General features: G+C 39.7%; 1 protein-coding gene and 1 long non-coding RNA gene across 7 annotated transcripts in view; one reads left to right on the top strand and one right to left on the bottom strand.

The window, feature by feature from the left end:
- Positions 1 to 17464, bottom strand: part of KAT6B (lysine acetyltransferase 6B) — a 99816-nt gene extending 82352 nt beyond the window's left edge. For 3 of the 6 annotated variants that reach the window (XM_068139852.1, XM_068139856.1, XM_068139857.1), the window contains exons 1-3: positions 15670 to 16341; positions 13882 to 14024; positions 9856 to 10750 (exon numbers count right to left, since the gene is read on the bottom strand). In XM_068139852.1, the coding sequence (XP_067995953.1) occupies positions 9856 to 10476 (621 nt within the window). In that variant the 5' untranslated portion in view covers positions 10477 to 10750; positions 13882 to 14024; positions 15670 to 16341. Of the gene's footprint in view, positions 1 to 9855; positions 10751 to 13881; positions 14025 to 15669; positions 16342 to 17162 lie in introns of those variants that run through there. The other 3 variants (XM_068139854.1, XM_068139855.1, XM_068139853.1) reach the window with 3 other exon arrangements.
- A 593-nt stretch (positions 17465 to 18057) lies between these two features.
- Positions 18058 to 23309, top strand: part of LOC137441897 (uncharacterized) — a 37538-nt gene continuing 32286 nt past the window's right edge. The window contains exon 1 of the long non-coding RNA XR_010987515.1: positions 18058 to 18270. This is a non-coding gene — a long non-coding RNA (uncharacterized lncRNA). The remainder of the gene's footprint in view (positions 18271 to 23309) is intronic.

Genomic DNA, 23309 nt, shown 5'->3' with positions numbered 1-23309 from the left:
TTTATCCCTTTATTACAGTTCCTACGACAATCTCTTATTCTAGTTATTTTTTATCCACTACTTCCAAAACAACACAATTACTCTCAAAAACACCCCACCTTTCAGATCCTTACAAAATGGAATTTTGTTGGACAAAACCACACTGAAGACCTTAACTGGTTCTTTTGGAAGACTATAAACACTGTTTAACAATCCAGAAGTGGTTTTGCTTTCTGCAATCCAAATTATTATGTCTTCAACTGGGGAATGAACATATTCCTTCCTCAAACATGCATTTCTAAAATAATTCCAGAAATGAAATATTTTTTTTTTAAATCTTGAAAACAGTCTTTAATAAAAGCAACCTTATTGCAAGCCTAATTCTGCCTATTAATTTGCTTTCAAAAGGGCAGGAAAAGAAGAATACAAGCAAGCTTTAATGTGACAGTGAACTATAACCTTTAAATATATGATGAAGTGCACACTGACAAGTGCAATCCAAATTAAACAGATGTATTTATGAACTTTATAATCATTGATTGTCTAAACTGGTTTTGAGGGAAGTCTCATCAATAAGATATGAACTAGTTTAAGTTCTGTTCACTGCATGTACTACTATCAAATCAGCCTTCCTAGAGAGAAAAAACAAGCAAGCAAACTAACAACAACAAAAAACTCAACACTATCACCCCACTCCCACTCCAAACTAACAAAACACAACCCCAAATTAGTAATGTAAAAAGTAGACAGAAATTAGAGTTACTTCCCTTTGCTCCACTTTAAGAAAGACAGAGGGAGAAAATCCAGAGGGAAGAAAAAACAACAGCTCTTTTGTAACCTCTTTCTGACCTGCTTCCAAAGCTTTAAAGTATCAATGAGCATGTGGTGAAAACAAAGTTTATACAAAATAGTGAAGGTGCTGTCTTTTTGGATTGCCCCGATTACTAACACACTGAAGACAAAAAAATTCTTACAGTGGTGCAAAGCTCGGTACCTGAAATAGGACTAAACACCCTTTAGCATAATCTTTCTATTCACTAAATCCAGAATTCAACAGTAGAGCAGCTGCTCAGTGCCTGGTCTGCAGAATTCAATGAACGACAAAAGGTAACCTTAATTCAATGAGATAATCAGCACACATTTACCCACTACCAAGAATTTTCCAACCATCTGCAAGGCGGCAGAGCTAACTGCCTATAAAACAACTGGTAGCATGCTGACATGTCCTCACATCCCTCATGTCAATGAAAATTTATCTCTTAGCAACAGCTATAAAGAAGCTGAACTTCCAGAAATATTTTAGATGCATCATGTGCCAACAATTTCTTTGTGATTTTGATTGCTACTGATCTCCTAACAGATGTCTACTCTAACTGATAAAATCTATCAAATACATATTTTTTAAAAAAGCAAGTTGACATGGCTTAAGAAAGCATTAACAATGGGAGTCATTATAGCTGTGCACATAAATGACAAACACTAACCTTATTTAAAGCTGCTGACCTCACAACGTTATCAGTAACAGCAAAGTAAACAAAATGCATGTGTTGTGGGAAGAAGAAGCTATTTGCTATTGAGGCTAGCACTAGTAATTAAGGAGTGATGCAACTTTGCTAAAACCTAAGATAAGTACTTTTGAGAGGAAAAGCACATTAAGCAATTCAAGTTTCAAACAACTCCAGCTACTGAAACTATCTTAGGATTCCCTCCCCTGCTATAGAGGAGTGAAAGAGTTACTTTTGGTCTCTTCTCCAACTAAGAATGCTAAGACATTCATAACTTAACTAAGTTAAAATACAGTATTAAGGCATCAAGCTTTAAAAGTTAATTGTATATAATACTTACAAGAAAATCTTAAATTCACTTGTTTTAGTGAAACTCACTTGTAACAGCAAAGTATCAAGCAAATTATAATTTTGCTACCAGAAAGAGATCAGGAAAGAGAAAAGGCTTGTCCTCAGCTACACTAGTAGCTCTTCTTTAGAAATCAAATCTTTCAGAGGTCTCTTCAAAATACACCCAAATATAATATTGAGAATGAAACAATATCACATCTTGAGATTCAGTTTTATATGGGCTGATTTGGGGCAGTTCTGTTTAGAACTATACTACATACAGAAAATTAAATATGACACATTCCACAATGAAGCATGAACATTCGGGGGGGGGGGGGTGGGGGGGTTGTGTTTGTTTGTTTGTTGTTTGGGGGGTATGTGTTTCTTAGGCAGAAAAGAGCTGCCAGCTGTCAAAGTAATTTTCTCAAATACAGTCCAGTCCAGCAGGTTTATTAACATAAAAACGTGTTTTCAAATTTCTACTTCTTAAATAATTTTCCATGAGTGTAAAGCAGAAGGACTAGCTAAAGCCAAGGGCTTTTTTTTTTTTTTTAAACAACTACTGCATTCTGTGTTTTATCCAGGGTAAAATATCTTCAACTTTTATTCACAAGTAAGTAAAGTTAAATGCATAGATATAAAAAGGAGGAACTGGGTTTTTTTTTTACAATAGAAGCTGTCCCCTTTACAAATGCAGTAGTTTAAAGTTTAAGAGCATTCAGAACCATTAAATTACATCAGTAACAATAATTTCCTTCCATGAGAATATGGTAGACAGGTACATCAAGTGACCCAAGAGTCACTTTTAAATTGTCACAGAAGGACAAGCCACTGGTTTCTAAGACAATATGAACTTTAACTACATAAAAATAGATATGCATATATAAACACAACAACAGACCATTCTGCATGGACATAGCACATGCTGCTATCTAAGAATCTACCCTGTGAGTGGTTCTCTCTAGTAATTCACTGAGTGATTTATCTGTAATTTTTTAGAACTTCAGAAAACATCTGTAACATCTGCATGAAAGCTTGTTTTACTAAATCAGCAGAATGTCTGCCAAGCATGTTAAAATAAATAGAAATTGGGTTTTTCCAATATTGAAGCAGCATTAATATTTGCAAAACAGCATTAGCAAGCTTTTAGTGACATTCAGTTTTCACAACAGGATAAAGGGGAAAAGGAAGAGAGCTGAACAGTTCAAGGCAAAGCAAGCATATTCAGATCTGAATATACTATGTTTACATATAATCCCACTGTTTACTACGTAAGACTTCATTTGTATGTCTATAAACTGACATCAATGTACTATCATGTTCCTCTACGACTAACATATCCTTGTTAACCTCCTACAGTAGATATACCGGTATTAGAGGACAAAGGGGGGGGAACACACACACAAAAAAACCCAACACAAAACCACAACAAACAAGTAGAAATTTAAATTTGGAACAGGAGCCTTTTTAAGAATAGTAGTTAGTTAACAAGTTCTATGAAGTGCAGTGAAATTTTGAGAAATTTTTTTAGGCTCAAACACTGCATTTTTCATCACTCTTCAACTTCATTTTTGTATAACCCCTTCACTAACTGCTCCCTATTATCCACTAATCCTAAGCACTTTAAAGAATTCCACAGTACTTTCAATTTAGGCATTACTCACATTTTCACAGACCAATATAAAGGACAACAGTTCCTCCAAGCATCACCAGATTAAGTATATACATAATATAATGGTGGAACTTAAATAAAGCGTAAGAAGACTTCACACCTAGCCTCCTAGGTCCAGTATATAAAGATAGAAGTTTAGCACCTTTTTAAGTTCTTATTTTACCAGATTTCAGTAAATCGCAAGAAGGCAGAAATTAGGATGATCACTATTCTTATGAAAGAAACTTTAACAACAAAACCCCAAAACAAATACACTTTGAATTCTCCAGCAATGGTGTTCCCAGATAAAACTTCCATCCCTCTTAAAAACTTCTTTACATTTTTATATTTGATGCAGTTGTCTGCAAATCTTCATCATAGCCATGCATAAAGAAACTACACTTTCCATTAGGCAACAGTAAGAGGAAGCAGGCAAACTTCCAGTCCAAGTTGAAAGAGAGTACTTTCGGCTAGGTGAGACCTCTGAAGCATATTCCCTAACATACCACTTAAGACTGGACTCAAATGTTCCCTCAGGCTCTGAGCCTCTCTGAGGATGGAAACTCCAGTCACCCTGAGCCCCTGTTCCATGTCTCTCCATCCTCACTATAAAGGATTTTCTCCTTATGTAACTGGAATTTCCCCTGCTGCAATTTGTGTCTATTACCTTTCATCCTTTTGTCATCTGAGAAACAGCAGTTTCCATCTTCACTATAAGAAGTGATAAATCACCTAATAGTGCTGAAACAGGTGTTTTAACAAAGCAGTGCCACAAAACAATCTACACTTCTATGATAATTTTATCTTGACTACACTCTTTTCAATTGCTATTTCTAACTACATATTCATTATTTAAGAACTTTGTGTACCAAACATCTGAAACATGGTGCCACTGATATTTGTCTTCTCTTGAGCCAAATTCAAACACTGCTAGTTAAGCTTGCCATAGACACATGGATATTACATAAAAATTAATTCCTAAAACAACAGTCAGTAATTTTCACCATTTAGGGAAAAAAAAAAAAAAAAAAAAAAGGTACAAAAATATGAAATTGAAACAAACTTCTAAACACTTCTGGTGATCAAATCAAATGCATGTGGAAAATGTAGCAAACTTATCACTGCTTATGCTAGTCTCCACTTCTACTAAGAATTCATCCTAGATGAAAAAATACCAGCCATGCTGTCCAGACAACTTCACTGGGATCATACACAACTTCTCCCATACCAAAGTCCTGCTTGTAATCAAGAACAGAAGTCTTAAGCCTACTCCACCTAGCACTGCTTTAGTTGTAAATGAAGTGCTGTAGCACCACAAACACAAGGGGTCAACTCTCTGCTCCTCTACAGTCAAAATGCTTCAGAAAACAGAAATTCCTGCACGTGTACCCATTATGAAGAGGCAAGACCTAAAGTTGACAATTCAGAAGTCTGCAGTTTCCCTTCCTCTCAGGACTTTTTCCTTATGTAGCATCTTCTCTATAGCACAACCTGAAGTCACAATAATCACCATAAACTGAGAGCTAAATGCAACAGCCCTGGAATTGCCTACACAGACATTCCTTTAACATTTCACACTATGCATATTGTAAAACACACCTGCCTGGGCCTGTAAATTCAAAACTTAAGCTACCTTCTGCAACAACCTGAAGAGGGGGGAAGAAAACAAACAAAACACACCACAGAAAAATCTAAGTGACACCAATTATCATTGCTCTCACTAAGGAGGAATATAAGCAGACAGGGGAAAAGAACAATAAACCACACACCAGTGATTTTGCAAATGCAGGAAGTAATATTAATTTAGAAGTATCTTATCAGGTAACCACAACCAACTGGGATGGATCTGTCAGCTAAGTGAGTTTAAACAGGTCCTCACAATCATTGGAACTATGGGTTTGTCCTTATACCCAGGCAAATAGTCCTGAACACAGAGAAGAGAGCTGCTTTTTGGAAGAAGCAACTGAGAAGACTAAAAGTTTTCTTTACAACTTGGAATCCATTTACACCAAGTAACTCTTTTCTCAGTACTAGATTAAAATTCTTTCAGAAGTGATAGTCATTTACCACTTCCAACTACCAAACTGGAAAACTACTCCCTGACCAGCAGTTGATCTACACCTGGAGATGCTTCTTGAGGAGAAGAATTTTTAAAAAAAAAAATCTGTCAAAAAACCAGACAACTTCAAATTATCAATGTTTTCCCATAATTTGATTTATAAAACACATTCCCGCAACAAGAAATAATATGGAAGCATCACATTTAACTGCCGCAATAAAAAACACCTCAAGAGTAAAGACTGTCACTATTGTTGTAGATAGAAGAAAGACTTAAGATAGGTAAAGGATACAGTTCTGAGAAATTATACAAGGTAGTCCATCCTTACATCTAAGGCAGACTTCTGGAATTTCTGTATTATAGAAAGAATCCTTACAAAGGAGATATTCATGTACTGAGTAGTTGAAGAAAAATCAATCTTGAAAAAAATGCAAAGAGTAAAACCTTTAATTGTAGCTAAGGCATCAAATGTTACTTTCAGTTAAGTCAGAAGAGTTTGCATAAAATAACACAGGTGAACAAACAAACAGAACTGCTGGAACTACACAACATTTCTTTAAATCATTGCTGTCAGTTCCAATACAGGACTCACTACAGTACATCACACAAATTAAATTTAAAGCAAATTGAATTTTATAGCAAGTCTTAGAATTAAACCGCATGCAGGGTAAGGTTTGGGATCAGTCCTTACAATAAACAAGAATAATGAGCGCTTCATGCGGAACTATGCTCAAAAACATCCAACCTGGGGGAAAGAAGGATGAGTAGGGTCTTCCCTGATGGTTCCATAGGAAACTACGAAGAGGTTACCTGCTTGCAAAAACTGACACCTGAAATTGCAACCCAACCCTCCCCCTGTCCCAACTCATGAAGAAGAGATTTAACTCAGGAAACAGTTTCTACTTTCTCTTCCACCATCTTCCAAGTCTCCATCCTGAAGGTCCCCACAGTTTTTAATTTCCCTTCATTGTTAAGTCAACTCCCCCTGTGGCTGGAGGCTGGTCCATTAACATAGCAGTGAAATACTTTAAAACAGGCATCGTTTGAAGTGCTTTGATTCAAGTTACCCTGCTCACATTAAGTAAGCAATTACGTTAAGCACCAGAATATCTGTGATAGCTAAAATGTCCTTTCCAAATACAATTTATACTACTCATGATGTACAGCCTAGACACGATATAGCTGATGACAGCTACCTTTGTCCAAATCCAGAAGAAAACATACCATTTTTACACAAATGCTTCTTCCAGGCCTAGATACAGGAAGATAAAACATACAATGCAATCTGCATTGCTGTAGCTAACTGCAGCTATTTCTACATCTAATTAAAGAAGAGGACCGTATCTAGTTGCACTGGATGACCCAGTTAATATGTAAACAAGAAAAGCACCTCCATATCACCACCACCGAAAAGAAAATTTAGCACTTCCAGATCCCGGTTCTACGTTAAGTGTTTCATCAAATGTAACACCTCTGTAACATCCTCAAGGCTCCCGCTTTGCGAAACTAACTTCAGTGGCACCGCATTGCAACAGTGTCTATCTTCTCAGGCTAACAGGTACATTGATGCCTAAGGGTGAAGACAGGAAGGAGGGGAGAGTGATGGGTGGAGAAGGTGAAAAAAACCAAACATACACACACACACCACCAACCTACACCAAAACAAAATCACCAGAAAAACCCCAACAATACACAGGCAGTACTGTATTGCTCCTGATCACCTTTTACTTGCTCATGAAGAAAGGTTCAGAGTCTGCATTTGGTACTGTGAGTGAAAAAGCTCAGCCAGCCAAGGGGAAAGCTCTGACGCAGTTCTAATGCACTGAATCTTAACTGTCTCACCCCAATATTAATTATGCATTTTAAAAAGTCAGAATCGTCCCAACTTCCCAAGCCATCTAAACAGAGTTCTGCACATTCTCCTGTTTGTTGTTCTCCTCAAAGAAAGTCAACAGAAGAGATACTCCACCTCAACTATTGGGGGGGGCACGAACTTAAAAAAAAACAAACAAAAAAAAACACAAACACACCACACAACCAAGCAAGATAGACACCCTTGCAGACAGACAGAACTTACTTGTGCTAAGTATATAAATGGATTAAAAAAAAAAAAAAAAAAAAAAAAAAAAAAAAACCAAAACAAAAAAATCCAGAAAACAAAACACCACCACCACAACACGCACCCCAAATCTCCTCAAAGACCAGCTATTCCTGAGAGAGGCCAGTTTGGCTACATTTGGTTGTATAAAATTCAGTAAATAAGCTTGACATGCCCCATACTGCCACTTCAATACTTCCAATAAAACCAGCCTAATGGTTTTCCAGCAGTGTCATTCCGCTTATTCAATTTTCTGCTCATCAATTTCAAATGAACATGCAGTCACATCCCAGTAACAGAGACATCTATTTACAGTTACTTTCAGAACTTTAGGGGTATTTAAGCTGTACCGATCAGCAAAAATACCATATTTAAACCAAGTCTATATAGAGATATTTTCTTTTCTTCCCCCGCCCAGTAACCTGTGCCACAACTACTACAACTAAGCTGTGCCCTGCACTGATACACAACTACAGATTCACCGATCTCACATCAAAACTACTTTCGTCAGGAGAAAGTGTAGGCTGAACAGTTGTTTTTTTTTTTTAAACAACCAAGTCACACTGCTAATTTTGAGGCACCCTAAATTAAGGCTTATTTCTTGCCAAAGCACTTGCTAGAGAACAGATTTGTTTAGCTAACTTCTAAAAGACAGATTTATCCTTACACCAGCATTTTACTATGGCAGAAATGGCTTTTTAAGAACTGTGACCCAACATTCTTTCCAATGGATGCCAGTCCCAGTAGGTAGGGGAGATCTTTGTTTCCACAGAATCCACATAAACTGTCACTGTATTTAACTATTTTAGCTGCTCAGTACTGCAGCCCCCAAATTTTTCATGCTACTGAAGTATCAGAGTTACGGAAGAATCTCTGAATATACTTAACACAGCTTTATCACTGCAAGTAATTAAATCTTTATCTTGTATGGCTACAGCAGTAATCACACAGTAAGCAATGCTTCAGACTTTCCATTCTGATTGAGCATGAAGCTCCATGCATTCTTCAAATACCCAAGAAGTCTAATTTGACAGAAATAGATATCCACACAAACACCATATTTAACATACAGAGAAGCTCACAAAATACATCAACCTACAGCTACCACCATTTGTAGCATCACCTCTGACAGTTCCAAAACAAGTGTTTAGACTTCATTAAATATTTCTAACACAAGACCTTTCTACTCTGCCCCCTTCAGCACCTTACAATCTGCTGAAAGAAGGTGGCAAGTGAAAACCATCAGGTAGTTTCTCAGAGACACTAATGACACCTCTGCAATGGCAAAATTGTCTGGATTATCCCAAGCCAAAAATAACTGGCATCAAACATTGAGGGGAGGAAAACAAACAAACAAACAACCCACCAACAACAACCACCCACAACCATCAAGCCATCAACTTACAAATATTTTAAGCAACCCAATTCAAGATGAACAGGTAACTTTTTACCCCTAAACTACACTGAAAATTCAAAACACAGTTCTTCATAAAAGCTGAATGATCAAAGAATGTCCACAGTCATGTCTTTGACACTATCCTTTCATAAACAAAACAGTAACTGACATGTCCATCTCCCTCAAGGCTTATACTCCATAAATAATTAACCTGAAAACAAGGCCCAAGCAACAGCATAAATAAATCCATGCAGAAAGTTCCAACAAAACCGAAACATATGAGGATTCTGCAGTTGAGCTCAATTTGTCACTATGACACCTTCACTTATATCCCTAGAATATTTACATTAACTCCAGTTCCTATTAACTGGAGCTTTAAGGCTAAGTATCTACTTACAACTACCTTCAAAGTTAGTAATTGCAACAGACTAAAATAATAGGAGTCCTACTGGAAGTATTTCAGGTGATGTTCAAATTACAAGGAAATCAGTACATCCTGACATAAAATGAAGGTAAAGACCACAATCTAATCTGCCACACAAGACAGAACCATGTTACATCCCGAAAACGGTATACATCTGTACTCTTCCCTGCTGCTCTACTGAAAATCCAAAAAGCAAATTATCCAATGCATAACAGCAGGATATCAGAAACTAAGTAAACTTCCTTTATCAGAACTGACTCTGCACTTATCTGCAACATGCATCCTCACTTATATACATTTCAATGGGTAAATAAAGAACAAGAAAAAACATTATTTTTTGCATTAGGTAATAAATAAAGAACAGCAAGAATCATGTTTGCACTATTGTATTTGCTATCGCTTTTCAGACTTACCTGGTCTTTTTCATGGGGTAGGAGGCTGACAGGTGGAAGAGAAGCTGGAAAAGTGGTGGAGTATTTTGGAGCTCCTTTGCTTTCCAAACTGCCATAATTCACTCTATACTGAGGCCCATCCTTCAGTAATCTCCCATTGTTCACAGCACGTTTGGCCCCAAGACGCAACCTCTGCTGAAAGGCAGGATTGTTAAAAATACTTGCAAGGTCATTTTGACTTCTCAAATATTTCTCTATATTTTTCAGGGAGGAGCCATTTGGTTCTTGAAGCCCTTCAATTGCTCTTCTCAAGAGTTTATTCCAATCCACATTACGAAGCTCATTACAGGCTCCTCTAGATCCCTTAACAGATTTAGGAATAGTGCCAGGCTTGACAGATGAAAACCGTCCAGGATTATCTGGGTCCTTGTAGGATGCAAGGCCTTTGTTGGTAACTTTAAGAATAGAACCATCTTGAACACTAAGCTCCAACTGTTCTGAAACAGTCTTCTTATCTAATCCATGGGAAGCACAAACAGCATGACATATTCTCTCTTCAGAAGGCCTTTGCTTTTGTTTTTTAACTTTCTGTATCGCTTCAAGAATCCACTCCGTATAAAGAGGGTTGGCAAGTTTTACCATGATTGACCAATAATTGTTTCCAGCCAAGGGTTACCCATAGAGGTTCCTCCTTATCCTTTCAGCAGATCTTTCTGAAGTTGTTCACACCTCAAACACAAATCAAAGGATTCCACATTCTGCTTGGATAAATCTCAAAAATAACCATCCTGAGAAGTGGAAAAGACAGGGAAATATCTGCTAACTGAAATTCCCAATTACGTTACCGTTATGGAAAGGTAGAAAGGAGTAATTTGTGATGATACTTGTACATCCTGACAGGAAAGTTTGTTGCAACCTTTAAAAAGGAAAGAGGCAGGGAGAAAACAGTTAATGCTGAAGTAGTAAAGAAAACCAGAATGCATTCAAACATGAATTCATACTGTAAATATATGAATGTGTGTAGTATGCAAAAATCTCTGTGAGATAATATCAAATGTTCACCAATTCCCACTCCATGTAAAACAAGTCATTATCAAATCCTTCCACTCTCATCACATTCAGTGGATTTAGTTTTCCTGAACTCCATCACTCCAACATTTAACCTACTTCTGATTTGTTGGACAATTTCCATGCAGCCAAATATCTGAAAACATTCTCTAAACCAAACTGCCTACAAATCATTCCTAAACACACAAACAAAATTACTATGTGCATGCACTAAAACAAATTTAAAAAATCATCCCCATCTGATGAAAGTCAAATTATTAACTACCATCATTTCTTACAGTACACTGCCTGCAAGTCCCATGCTCTATGTTAACTACACAACTCAGAAAAATATCAGAACTCGGCTGCTAGCACTGTGTCCTTCCAACCTTATTGATTCTAAGATTTTCTATGATTTTCACTAATACCTAGGTACCCTATAATATGGAAAGGAATCACAGGGGTATTGGAGGTTTTTTGCCATGAAACATGAGGGGGAAGTCTTGAAGACTAACAGGACTGTACAGCAACTTCAAATCAATAGAAAATAACTAATAACCAGAAAAGGAAAAAAAATCTTCATTCTCAAGACACAGGTTGTCTTGCAAAGCATGAGATTCACCAGTGTCTAGTTTCACAGCGAAATCTAACATTGAGCTAATTTGAAACTGCATGCGTAACAGTGTAATAAGCAGCTGATAAGTATCTATGATTACACAAGTCTTGGACCTCACTTATTAATTTAATTCACCTTGCATTTCAATCATGTTTAAAACTTGCGTAAGTTATTTAAGAAAAACCCTGAATTGATACAGTAATTTAAATTATTTTCAATGTCTTAGAAACATGGCTCTACAACTGTAAAGAGTACAAAAAACACTCCTCCCTCTAACCTCCCAAAAATAATTTTAAATATAAACTTCAGATCACATTTCATACATTATTATACCTATACAACGGGATCATTGATAACAAAGGAGCAGCTGGTTACCAGTTAATATAAAATTCTTCTATACCCAAATAGTAGAAATATTAAACAATCAATTTTATGAATTTGTCATTCTTTAGGTTTGACTTAAGCTTAGGCATTTTCAGATTTATTAATATGAAAGTTCAACTGATTGATAGAATGAAGACACATTGCTGATATGAATGTAGGGCCTGGAAGTTTAATCAGCTCTCATGCTGAATCCTATTGATCTCAATAATTGGATCCTGTTTTTTGCTTCCAGTTTGTACTCATGCAACAGTTCTGTGTATTTATGGTATTTGTAATAAAATAATAACTTGTTAAGTAAACAGACATTCAGCTAGCAAAAGCCATTCTTCCCCAACAGCATTGTTTATATTCACTGTTTTCAAATAATTCCAAAATAGCAGATAAATATAGGCAAGAAAAAAAATAAATCCCATGGTATTTTGAATCCTACTAACTCTCACAACTCTGACACTGACAATACAGTAATAAAACAAAGCAGAACTCTATACAGTGGAGGCTCAGATTGAGACTTTTATATACTCTGCATAGAGATTTGCAAGTTCTCCATAACTACATATAAAGCTCCAGATTCCTAGAAAGCTACTGTTTAAGTTTTGAAATTATCTAGTTAGGCTGTTCTGCTGTGAGTCTTCAGCATTTAAGTACTCGCTGTCTTCATGAACACTGCATTTGCTGAGTCAGACATACTTGCCTCATTTTTAAACCCACTGCAGTACTGTTGTATTAAATTTCATACAAGCAATCACATTGCTTTCACTAAATTCCAGAACACACAGTGCAGGGTCTGTTCCAAGCACCTGGACACCGATGAACATTTCAGTATAAATGCTATAACTTGTGGGTTACAGGAATTTATTGGCTAATGACTGTGGCAAAAGGTGAGCACAAACCTGTATCTTCATGTTAAGTCTGCTGCCTGGTACACGAATTTCACAGCAATTTACATTCACAGCTACATTTTTACTTATATACTTAAAACTCCCTATGTGTAATAGAACCTCCTGCATACTAGCACCTACTAAATCAACAGCAGATGAGTGTATCTGCAGGAGTGGAGTTTCCAAAACACAGTACATGATATTTCAAGATTCAAAATGAAGACATCTTAAATTCACACCTTCCAACACAATCTGAGTTCATTCTGCTGTAGGAAACTACGCAAAGCCAATTCAATCCAACTTTGGAATTGCTTTACCACAACTTGAGTCCCTGTTACACTGCCACTCTAACTGCATGTGTGCTTGAAGTGTAGCACCCTGACTGCCACAACTGATACACGGTCTAACAAGGTCTACCATATGTAAGATTCAGAATAACATCTCCATAACAACCCAAACTGCTTTAGAAATAAAATTTCCAGATTCAACATAAGGGGATGCAGAGAGTTCAAAATGATATTCAGGCTTCTAAGTTTAGAACTCAATTTCACCAAAACCACAAAAAGTTGGTCACACATCATTTAATATAAAAATTGTGATGCTTACCCTAACAGATTTTGAGGAAATGCCAGTTTTCAAGTGATTATAAATTAGCTGCAATCATTCATGTCTACTTAATAATTTTCCTCCCTTTGTAATTAAATAACTTTTAATCAAAACCTCAACAGTTCCCATCCAATTGCAGAACAGATTTTTCCATGCTGGTATGTGCACAGGACCACTTTCAAATTTTATAGCAACAATTGTTATGCTCTGTCATTTGACATATTTTAGCTTCTACACTCCACAGAATTTAATTTTGAAAATAAGAACATCTGTAAAGGTTTGTCTACATTATATTTCTGACCAAGACTCTTGTCTACTCTGCTACTGAGCAGTTGCAAAAAATAAGCATTTGGAGGGTTAAATACAATATGTTACCTTTAAAACATGAAAATCTATCTCTAGCCAAGGTTTGTCCTTTTACCTAACTCATACATTATTAGATAAATACAAAGATGTTGCAAAATTGTAGCTTGGGATTTAGAACAAGTGCAAATATGTCTTTTATGAAGTACATACCTATTGTACAGCTGATTCTAATTAAAGAATGCACAGACTGAACATGTCAATCTTAGGTGTCATCACTAATCCTGCAATAGGTCTTTTTTAGATTGAACTAGTATCTGGAATTATTTCCAAGTGATCCAGATCACAGAAACAAGCTGTATGGAAAGAAAGAAAACAAAACAAGAAGAAAAATTACCTATGCTCTCCCCTTCCCAAGAAACAAAACAAAAAGTTATTGCACGAGTATCCAAGAGCATTTCACAAAATGCAATCTAAAGTCATGGAGATTTTGAGAAACTAATAAAAACTTTGCTCTAGCTGTTTTAAACACAAACACAGTTAAACTTTTAAAAACCAAAGTTAAAACAGATTACCCCCTCCCCTTCCCCCCAAAAAAAAAAAAGGGAGGAAAAATAAAAAAGGAAAAATACAAGGGAGGCAGGGGAGTGATGACAGCAACTTGTGCAACCTGCTGGTGACCTGTGAAGCACGGTTTCATCCTGCTCCCTCCTACCTGCTCTGCACACACTCAGGAGAAGCAGCAGCAGGCCAGCTCTCTGCTGCAGCATCAGGGTCAGGTAAGGATTGCAGCAGAGAAGGAAGAAGACTGATATTGCATTCAGAGAGCTTTTTGCCATTCTACTTTCCTCCAAACCGTTATTTAGAATGGTGCTGTTAATCAACTCTGTATTCCACTTCTATCTCAATTAACAATGCAAAAGAGGCAAAATACTTATTTCCACATTGCAAAACACATGCATCTACAAAGAGACCAAAGTAGACCCTGGAAAGCACTCCCAGCACACACAGTACTCTTAAAATTACTCAGATCATGAAGCTAGCTACTGCTGCATTATTCTTGGTACAGCATACAGCTATCAATTACCATATGGAAGGACAATGACATTTGCCCATGCTTTAAACAGACACGTGAGGAGATATTACAGTAACTTCAAAACTACATCAAAAGATTTAGTGGGTGGGAAGTAAGAGTGGTACAAGTGAATCAAACTGATGAAGTGCTTGCACTCTGCAATCCCACACAAGCTAGTTTAAGATCATATGCTAAAAAGCAGTTCACAACATGACAGCAGTAAGCACCACCAGGTGAAACAGCATCAGCACAACATGACGCCAGCAAAATCACCCAAATTTACCCTTCCCACCCTCTTCCATGGAAGTTCGGAGCACTTTGCAACATAACACTAGAGAACAACAGTGAGCATGGGAAGGTTACATTCATGATCAGCAATTAATCTTGGAAGAGGGCTCCACTGAAACCATTTCTTCTTGGAACAGCGATTTTTAACAGAAGGGGTATCCGTTTGCTTTTTGCAGATGCTCAGTGACAGAATGATGAAGGTGAAGTCTGGGCAAGGAAAATACTGTGTGAACAGCACTTCCGAAATGCGGTCTGAATATTCCCCTTCTCAACTTACTTGAAATATCTGCAGTATACCTAAGCCATGAAGATTCGAAACGCCTAGTGTCTGGCGCCAAGGCATTGTTGTGTGTGACAGGGGCCGAGTCGGGGCTGGCTTTTGAAACCTCCACACCTCACTCACTGTTAATTTCAAAGACGGAAACCTCAAGCCCGCAAGCTCTGCTACCCGGGGCATGGCGACCCCACAGGACACGGCAGCCAGAGGAGGAAAGTGACGGCGTGCACCTGCACCTACCCCACGGGGGCGGAGGGCGCGCGGTACCGGGGGAAGCGGCAACACCGGCCTCCCGGCCGCGTCCCCGGGAAGCAGGCTAAAAGGGCCCACCCTACCCCCTCCCCTCCCCAGTACCACTCACCTCCGCGGGACTGGGGCGGCGGGGGGAGGAGCCTCCTCCAGGCGCCGCAGCGGCTCCCCCTGCTGCCGGCTCTTCCCCTGCTCCCGCAGCCAGACTGTATCGAGGCGCCTGCCCCTGCTGCTGCGCTGCCCCCCTGCCGGCGGCCGCCGCGACTCCCCCTATCGCCGCGGCTCTCCTCACCTACGCCGCCATTTTGTTTCGCCCTGTTGTACTTAACGTGAATCCGACATGACACTGATTACAGCCCAATGGAGTCTCATTAAAACCTTACCTACCCCCGTGCCCCGCCCACCGGTGCCCACTATTGGGCTGTCCTGCGCACGCCGCTCCACGCTCACAGGCCGCGGACCCATGTCCGTCAAGCTCCTACACCGGCCCTGTTCCGCCCAGCAACTACACTGTCTCTCCCATTGGAAAGCCGGGCCTACCAATCACCAAGGACACCTCCTTCCCTCCACGGACAACCCCGCCTACCCGCGAGAAGGGGCGGGTCTAAAGGCTGCCACTGGCTGCCACCGCCGCCACTCACTCGCATAGTCCGCCCGCCGGCACCAGCCGATCCCGCCTCACTGCTGGGCCTCGAGCGCTAGCGATTGGTCACACGCCGCAAGTGGAGGCAAGAGTTCTCACAAACCCGCTCTCCCGTTGGCTACCGCTACCGTCCGTTTGCTGTCCCCCCCATCAGCACCCCCCCTCCCCGCTACCCTCCCCCACCTGCCGCCGCCCAACCCGCTCCTGAAGTTTGTTCGAGAGGGTGATCGCTAGCGAGACACCGACGGCGGCCGCCGGAACCAGCCCGGCAGGGCGGGCGGGCGCGCGACACACACTAATAAGCAGCCTTAAATATTGAGCGTCACGCGCGTGCTTCATCCTGCCAGTCGCCCGGGCGGGCAAGATGGAACAGCATGCTCCAACCACAACCCTCCCAAGGTGCCTGGCACTAGCAGCCGCTTATCGCGCACACACACACCCCGGACCGCCAAGGGGAGGAGGGGGTGGGAACGGGGACGGCGACAATGACTCCCAGCTCCACAGCCACATGCAGCTCCCTGCAAGTTTCGCCATGCGAATTACAGGGACTTCTATGTCACCCCGTCTGCGAAGGAACAATTGCCGCCTCAGAAAGACAGGGTGGGAGCATGCAACACAAAAACCTCAGCCACCCCCTGCCTCCCTCCTCCACTCCATTCCTCTCTCCCCACCCCATCCAACCCAGCCATCACCTCCTGCTGCTGCTCCCCCTCCCCTGCAAAACGCAGAGCATTGCTATTCATTTACCAAGCACAAGTGTCTGCAAACACGTGCATGAGCCTCCGATGCAAAAGAGAGAGGGGAAAAAAAAAAAAAGTACCCAGGCTAGTGACAAGCCCCCTGCACTGAGAGAGGGGAGGGAAAGGGGATTATTATGGCAAATTGCAGCCTGTCACCCAATGCAAAACAAAACCCATTGCATGCTCCCTATTACCCCCCACATAAACTCCTGGGAATCTAACCTCCGATGCAGGTTTCCCCCCTTTGCTTGCAATGACCTCCTTTCTCTGCCTGTGTGTTTCCGCAGCAGCGGTTCCTGCGGAATGTGCTGCCCCTGAAACGCGATCGCGGCTCCTCTCTCTCTCGCTCGCTCTCCTTCTCTGTCTCTCGCTCGCTCGCTCTCTCGCTCGCTCTCTCTCCTGGCTGCAACCAGAGCCAGGAACACAACAACAACACAACCTCCCCCCACCCCCTTCCCCAAACACATACACACTGAAGAGACCCAGCTAGGAGAGCCAGACGAGCCGGGGAGGGGGTGGAGGGAATCCCCAGCCAGGAGATTGATTGCACCAGTTACCTTCTCTAAGCCCCTTCACAAGAGGGGGAAAAAAGAAGATGAATACAGAGAGAATACCTTGTCTCCCCTCCTCCTCCGCGGGGCTCCTCTTCTCACTCCAAAATACTAAAAGGTGGACGGGCAGATCAGACACAAGCATTCGGCTCGCGGCTGGGGAGAGGCGGGGGAGGGGAACCACGCGAACAATTATCATTAATTTAGAAATTAAAACAGAAACCCACCCCAGACCTCCAGCTTTCCTGAAGCCGAGCGGACGCAGATTGCGAGGACTGGTGCTAAAACACAGGACCTGATAACAGCTAATTGAAAGGTTAATCTACATAGGCTGTGACAGAAGAGGTCCCTCCCCACTTTTTTATCTGCTGTTGGCAAGTGGGAAATTGAGCTCCCCCCACCTTTTTCCCCTAAATAAAAAGACGAAGGGGAAAAAAAAAAAAAAAAAAAAAAAAAAGCGAGACAGAAAAGGTGGGGGGGAAGACAATAAAGTTTGGGGGAAGGCGCGTCCCCGCAGCGGCGGTCTGGGACTCAGGGACGGGGCGTGCGGGTGGCCGTTGCGGGGTGCGTTGGGCGGGAAGGCGGCCTGAGGGGAAGTGGTCACCGCCGCCGCCTCCCAAGGGGCCCTCGCCGTCCTCGGGGGGCTGGGTTGGGCTTTTCGTCCAAAATCGGGCGATTTAAAACGTTTCGCTAGAAGTACCACCACAGGCAGGTCTTGACAAATCCTTCCAAACGGGCTTGAACAGTTCATCGGTCCGGAGGAAGAGCGCTGTTTGAAGGTAACCATGATTAGCCTGTGGATGAAGGGAGGGTGAATAAATGAGAGATGACCTTCCATTGAGTTTGTTATAAACGTAATAAGATGTTATCTGGCATGTATTTTCAGGGGATAATACATACGGAATTAAAAATCGTTTAAACGTTTGCTCCACGCTGTCTTGAGCCATGCTTCCAAAGGCCACTCACCATGGCAAAGTTTTAATACTACTCATGGTAGTTTTTTCAGATATGGCTAGCGAACACCACTTTTCACCAAAGTATGGCATGAGAAACTACCATAGGAAGGAAAACATGATCTACCTACCCGAGCATCTGCTCAAGGAAGCATCAACTAGACACCTCCTGTTTTCCCAAACTTGAAAGGTGACCCACTCAGAGATCTAGAAATCCTCTTCTCCATGTCTTGTGGGTGACACGTTGCATTAGGTGCCTCTCTGCAAAGTTTTCTAAAAATCCTGAAGAAGAGAAGATAAGTAAAAACACTTCCTTTAAGAGTGGGTGGAAAATAACCTTCTACAGCTAGTTAAGAAGGTCTTTCATAGATCATGCACTGCATGAAAACCTGCAAGCAAACAAAGTTCTTGTAATAAAATACTAAGCATTAAAGGTTAGTGCAACTTGTTCAGAGATACTTGCTGGAGATGCTGTATAAGAAAGCTCTTTGGTAATGTTTTAAAGCACTGTAAAATAGAATGACCTACTTATCAAAAGCTAGCAGGTGAAAAATAATATTCCAGCATGTAGCTATTGATACCTGTTGATTGAGGTTTTAGTCGTTTAACTGCCAGGTACAGCCTTTGAAACACGGAATGGGAAATTGAAATGTGTGGTGACCTAATGAATGTACAACGTGGTTTGTTGTAAAAGAGAAAAATAATCTCTTGAAATGGTAACTTGGCATGGTACGTCCCAGTTCAGGAAACAAAACGCTGGGGAAAACTTGACAATCTGTTTGGCTGGTTTGAAATTATGAGTGTGTTGAAGACATGAGTAATAGCACAGGGAAAAGTCTTTAAATCTCTGGTTTAAATACATCCATACTTTATTCTTAACTTAATTCTTTCCCTGAAAGTAAACTTTATAAGATTGGATGTTGTGTTACAGTTTTTAACACATTCAACAACCTTTTGTTTGAAGAGAAGCTCCTCTGGATCTTGACATTTACAGGTGAACCTAACACTATGTAAATTGTGAAGTTAAGCACATGAATCTCTTTATACATTAATCATCCTCCAGCACACTTAGATACACTATCACTGTCAATTATACTGTTTCCCAAAATAATTACTTCAAAAGACTTGCATTATGTAAATTTAGGGCAGTTCAAATTGAGACAGTGCATGTACACAGGCAAGCCATAACTGCATGAAACACTTTGGATCTGTTTGAGAATGTTTAATATGTTGTGTACATTTTGGTTTGTAATCTAAATAAAAAAATAGTTTCAGTTTGTTGTATTAAACAAACAAACAAAAAAACCCCAAACACCCAGAACTACATTACAAATATTCATGGCAAAGTTATAAGCCCATCAAGTAATTTAGTGTGAGCAATGAAATTAGCATTTTAGCATGTGTTCTGCTGCCAGACTTTGTGGGATTTACTCTCCTGTAGCTACTACAAAACTGAAGAAGTATGATAGTTGATGCTTCTGAGCAGTAACAGGTGCCTAGACACATACACATTGCGTACAACCATTCCATCTCCTAAAAAGATGTCTCTTACACTAAAGTATCTAAAATCAAAACCACTATCTCTCATCTGCATTTCAAAAGAAGTACTTTGGCCCAGTTTACTCTCTTTTAATTTCCTTACTTTAATTAGAGTTTAAATATCCTTCTTTAAAAGAAAAATATATTTGATAGCCTATCTATATTGTAGTGGAAGTAGTAAGCATATCCTTCTCTCCAAAAGTCCAGAATACCTTAGAAGTATTCTAAAAACGTATGTACAGCTGCTGTTTTTTGATCACAAGTGAGAGAAAGCAAGAAGTTATGAGCTGAGCTTGATCTGAGTGAAATTCAGTTCTCAAAACCCAAAATCTTAAAACTGCTTTATCTATAGCAGTGGTGTAAGACAAGGTGGAGACTACTACTTAAATGAAGACCAGCCATAATCAGCCAAAATTCAACAGTGGAAGAAAAAGAATGCTAAATTAGAGTTTCAACACTCATGTGAAATGGGTGAGAAAATTCTTGTTCATTAAATCACTGCCATATAGAAGAAATACTTCCCAATGAGGGCTTTAATTGTAGTCCATTAGAACTAGTGAGGCTGTTACATATTTAGAAATAGTTATATAGTTGTTTAATATTGGTATGGTGACAGATGCCTATTTATCTTTGGAGCTGCTAGAGGGTGAAGTCTTGACCCCCATCAAAGTCTGGCAAAACCCTATGACTTCAACAAAGCCAGAATGTCCCGTTCTTGCTTGCCGTATGTAACCACATATATGACTACAGTCACCTGGAAATTGCATCTCTTGGCATACATTGTTGAAAGAAATTACCTCAGGGAGAAAAGTCATCCTAAGAGTGCAGCAAGTTTCTTCTCAGCCTCTACAGTCATCCTGTGTATGTCCTTGCTAATGAATGGAAAAGATACATTCTTTACCTATATCACCTTCTCTGCTTAACTTACCTGCCATGGGTTCAGAAGCTTCGCTGGGACCCTAATCTTCAACCTCATATCCCTTCTGGATTGAAACAGCCTTTTCTTTTTTTCCACTGAAGATATTCTTTTGACATCCTTTTTAATTATAATTTAATCTGAAAGATTAATCCATGTAACTGAGTCAACCCGCCTGAATACCGAGTGTTTCTTGATTTACATGTGAGGATATGCATTGCTGCACACAACAGAGCATCACTGCCCAATTTAAGCACTATTAATAAATATTACTACATATTACATTAACATATACATGCATATATTTATACACACAGAACCACATACAAAATTAATAACCCATGATCATATTTTCTGATAATTTTCTGTCTCATCTATTACATTTAATAAAATAAGAATAGTATAAAATAGACCTGATTTGAGGGCTTCTTAATTGCTGAAACTAACCAATTATAACGTAAATGCTGTAACAGTTTCAACTCAGGAGTTGTATTTGGCATTATACTGTAATTTGGAAATAAGTATTGATTATAGTATTGGTGGAGACAGAGACTTTTTATAATAAATCAAACATGTACCATTTTACTTTGCCAAATATACCACACTGCTATATCAAAGTACTTTACAATCCTTAATTCATTCCTGTAAGAGCTCTGTCAGGTGAATGTATATTATTTTTCCCATTCTCCATCCAGAGATACAAAACAGAGAAAATGGTTAGAAGAACATGTTGACTTAAGGAAAAATCTGACCACCTGAGTTCCAGAGGTCCTGCTTTGGCCACGAAAGACAGAGTAGCTAGAGAAGAAACTAGTGGTCTAGTAATGCATATTTGAAAACGTAGCTAGGAACATGTCTTTTTGCTGCATTAACTGTTATACATATTAAAGATGCAACAGGATAAATAGAATTTAGGAGTGCAAAGGAAAATGCTACAAGCAAATCAGAAAAAGACAGGAGTTTTCTATACATGATAGTGTTCTGTAAGATGATGCCTTTAATATACAGCGTCTTACAACACTGCACAAGCAAGCTTTATTTATAGATATATGATAAAGGATTAGTAAGTGATTAATAGATGGTAATCAGTTGTTATGAGTCCAACAGGTCAACAGAATTTTTTGTAACAATAGCTCATCATCATCTGAAACACCCTAACGACGTATTTAAACTCTATATGCTTTACATAGGAATACCTGCTAATCTTGTGCTAAAGCTGACAAATGGAACCTTAATAGAAAGTGTGACTCAAAACAAATTCACTGGAGAGAAAAGGATTAACACCTAGACTCTACACTAAATTGTTAGTTATAACTATACTGGATTTAAGTTTATCCTTTTCCTGTGTAAGACACACTGGTATGACAGGGAGCATTTTATTTCTGTGTGCAAGAGTCCTGTTTTCTAGGCTAATCCTAAATGGAAGGCCTGTGATACTGCAGGACCCTCTATCAACCTGCAGCACTCAACTTGGTGCAGCTTTGTGTTTTTATACACATTTACAGCAATACTTTGTGAGGGCAGGTGATAAGATGAAGAGTGGAATGGAAAATTAACAAAGATCAGTTTGCTCAGAGCTAGTGAAAGCTGCCATAATCTGGGGCTGCTCAAGTCCCTCGTGCTACTGTCCTGCTTCGATTAGTCAGTCTAGGCGAAAGGGGAGGATGCTGGTGTTTGCAGGAGTCATTTTAACACCTCATCTTATCTTTGTAAGCCTTAAAGTAATTAAGTCTCCAATCATTATCGGTTGACTTTGTTCACAGGTTTAGGTTTCCTTCTAGCTGTTCCCTTTGGGGGTATTGGGTTGTCATTTTTATGAGAGGGGGGATTCTCTTTAAGGTTCACACAAAATCCCTTTCATAGCTTCCCAACAGCTTTTTGTGCACTCCAAACTGATGAAATACTCACTCGGTCTGTTTTAATGCATATTACTTTTATAACTTCAGATCTAACTGCACAAGAAGAGAGAGAGGAGAAAAAGAAACTCTCAAAAAAGTCTGGCATGGCACTCGCTGAGCCATTCAGATGAAAAGGCAGTCATCCTCAGTACTTAGAAACCAATAAAAGAGACTGCAAAGGCAGTTTTGCTAAATAAGGTTACTTTGAGCCTCTCTAGGATTCTGACAGTCCTTAATGTATCTGAATGAATCCTCAGGACTTCCAACTGTGATGTGGGTGTACTATATTCTACTGCAGTTCTAGCCAGGAGAAAACTTCTAGACTTGACTTCGTTGGAAGTCTTTTATTGGTCAAACATTGTCAAGAAACATGGAGAAAAAGGAAGAGAGAACTTGACCATGTTTTTGCCAATTCCTTTGTCATCCGATTTCCCACTGTTTTTTTTAAACCCTACTAAGAAGATGAAGAAATTGAAATTACTGGAGAAGCTGTTATCAGCCACATAATTTGG

This window comes from Melanerpes formicivorus, unplaced genomic scaffold (genome assembly GCF_026170545.1).
Source record: "Melanerpes formicivorus ecotype bairdi unplaced genomic scaffold, bMelFor1.0.p_v2 SCAF_6, whole genome shotgun sequence".
NCBI lineage: Eukaryota > Metazoa > Chordata > Aves > Piciformes > Picidae > Melanerpes > Melanerpes formicivorus.
Note: the sequence above shows the minus strand (reverse complement) of the source record. Positions and strands in the feature narration are given on the sequence as shown.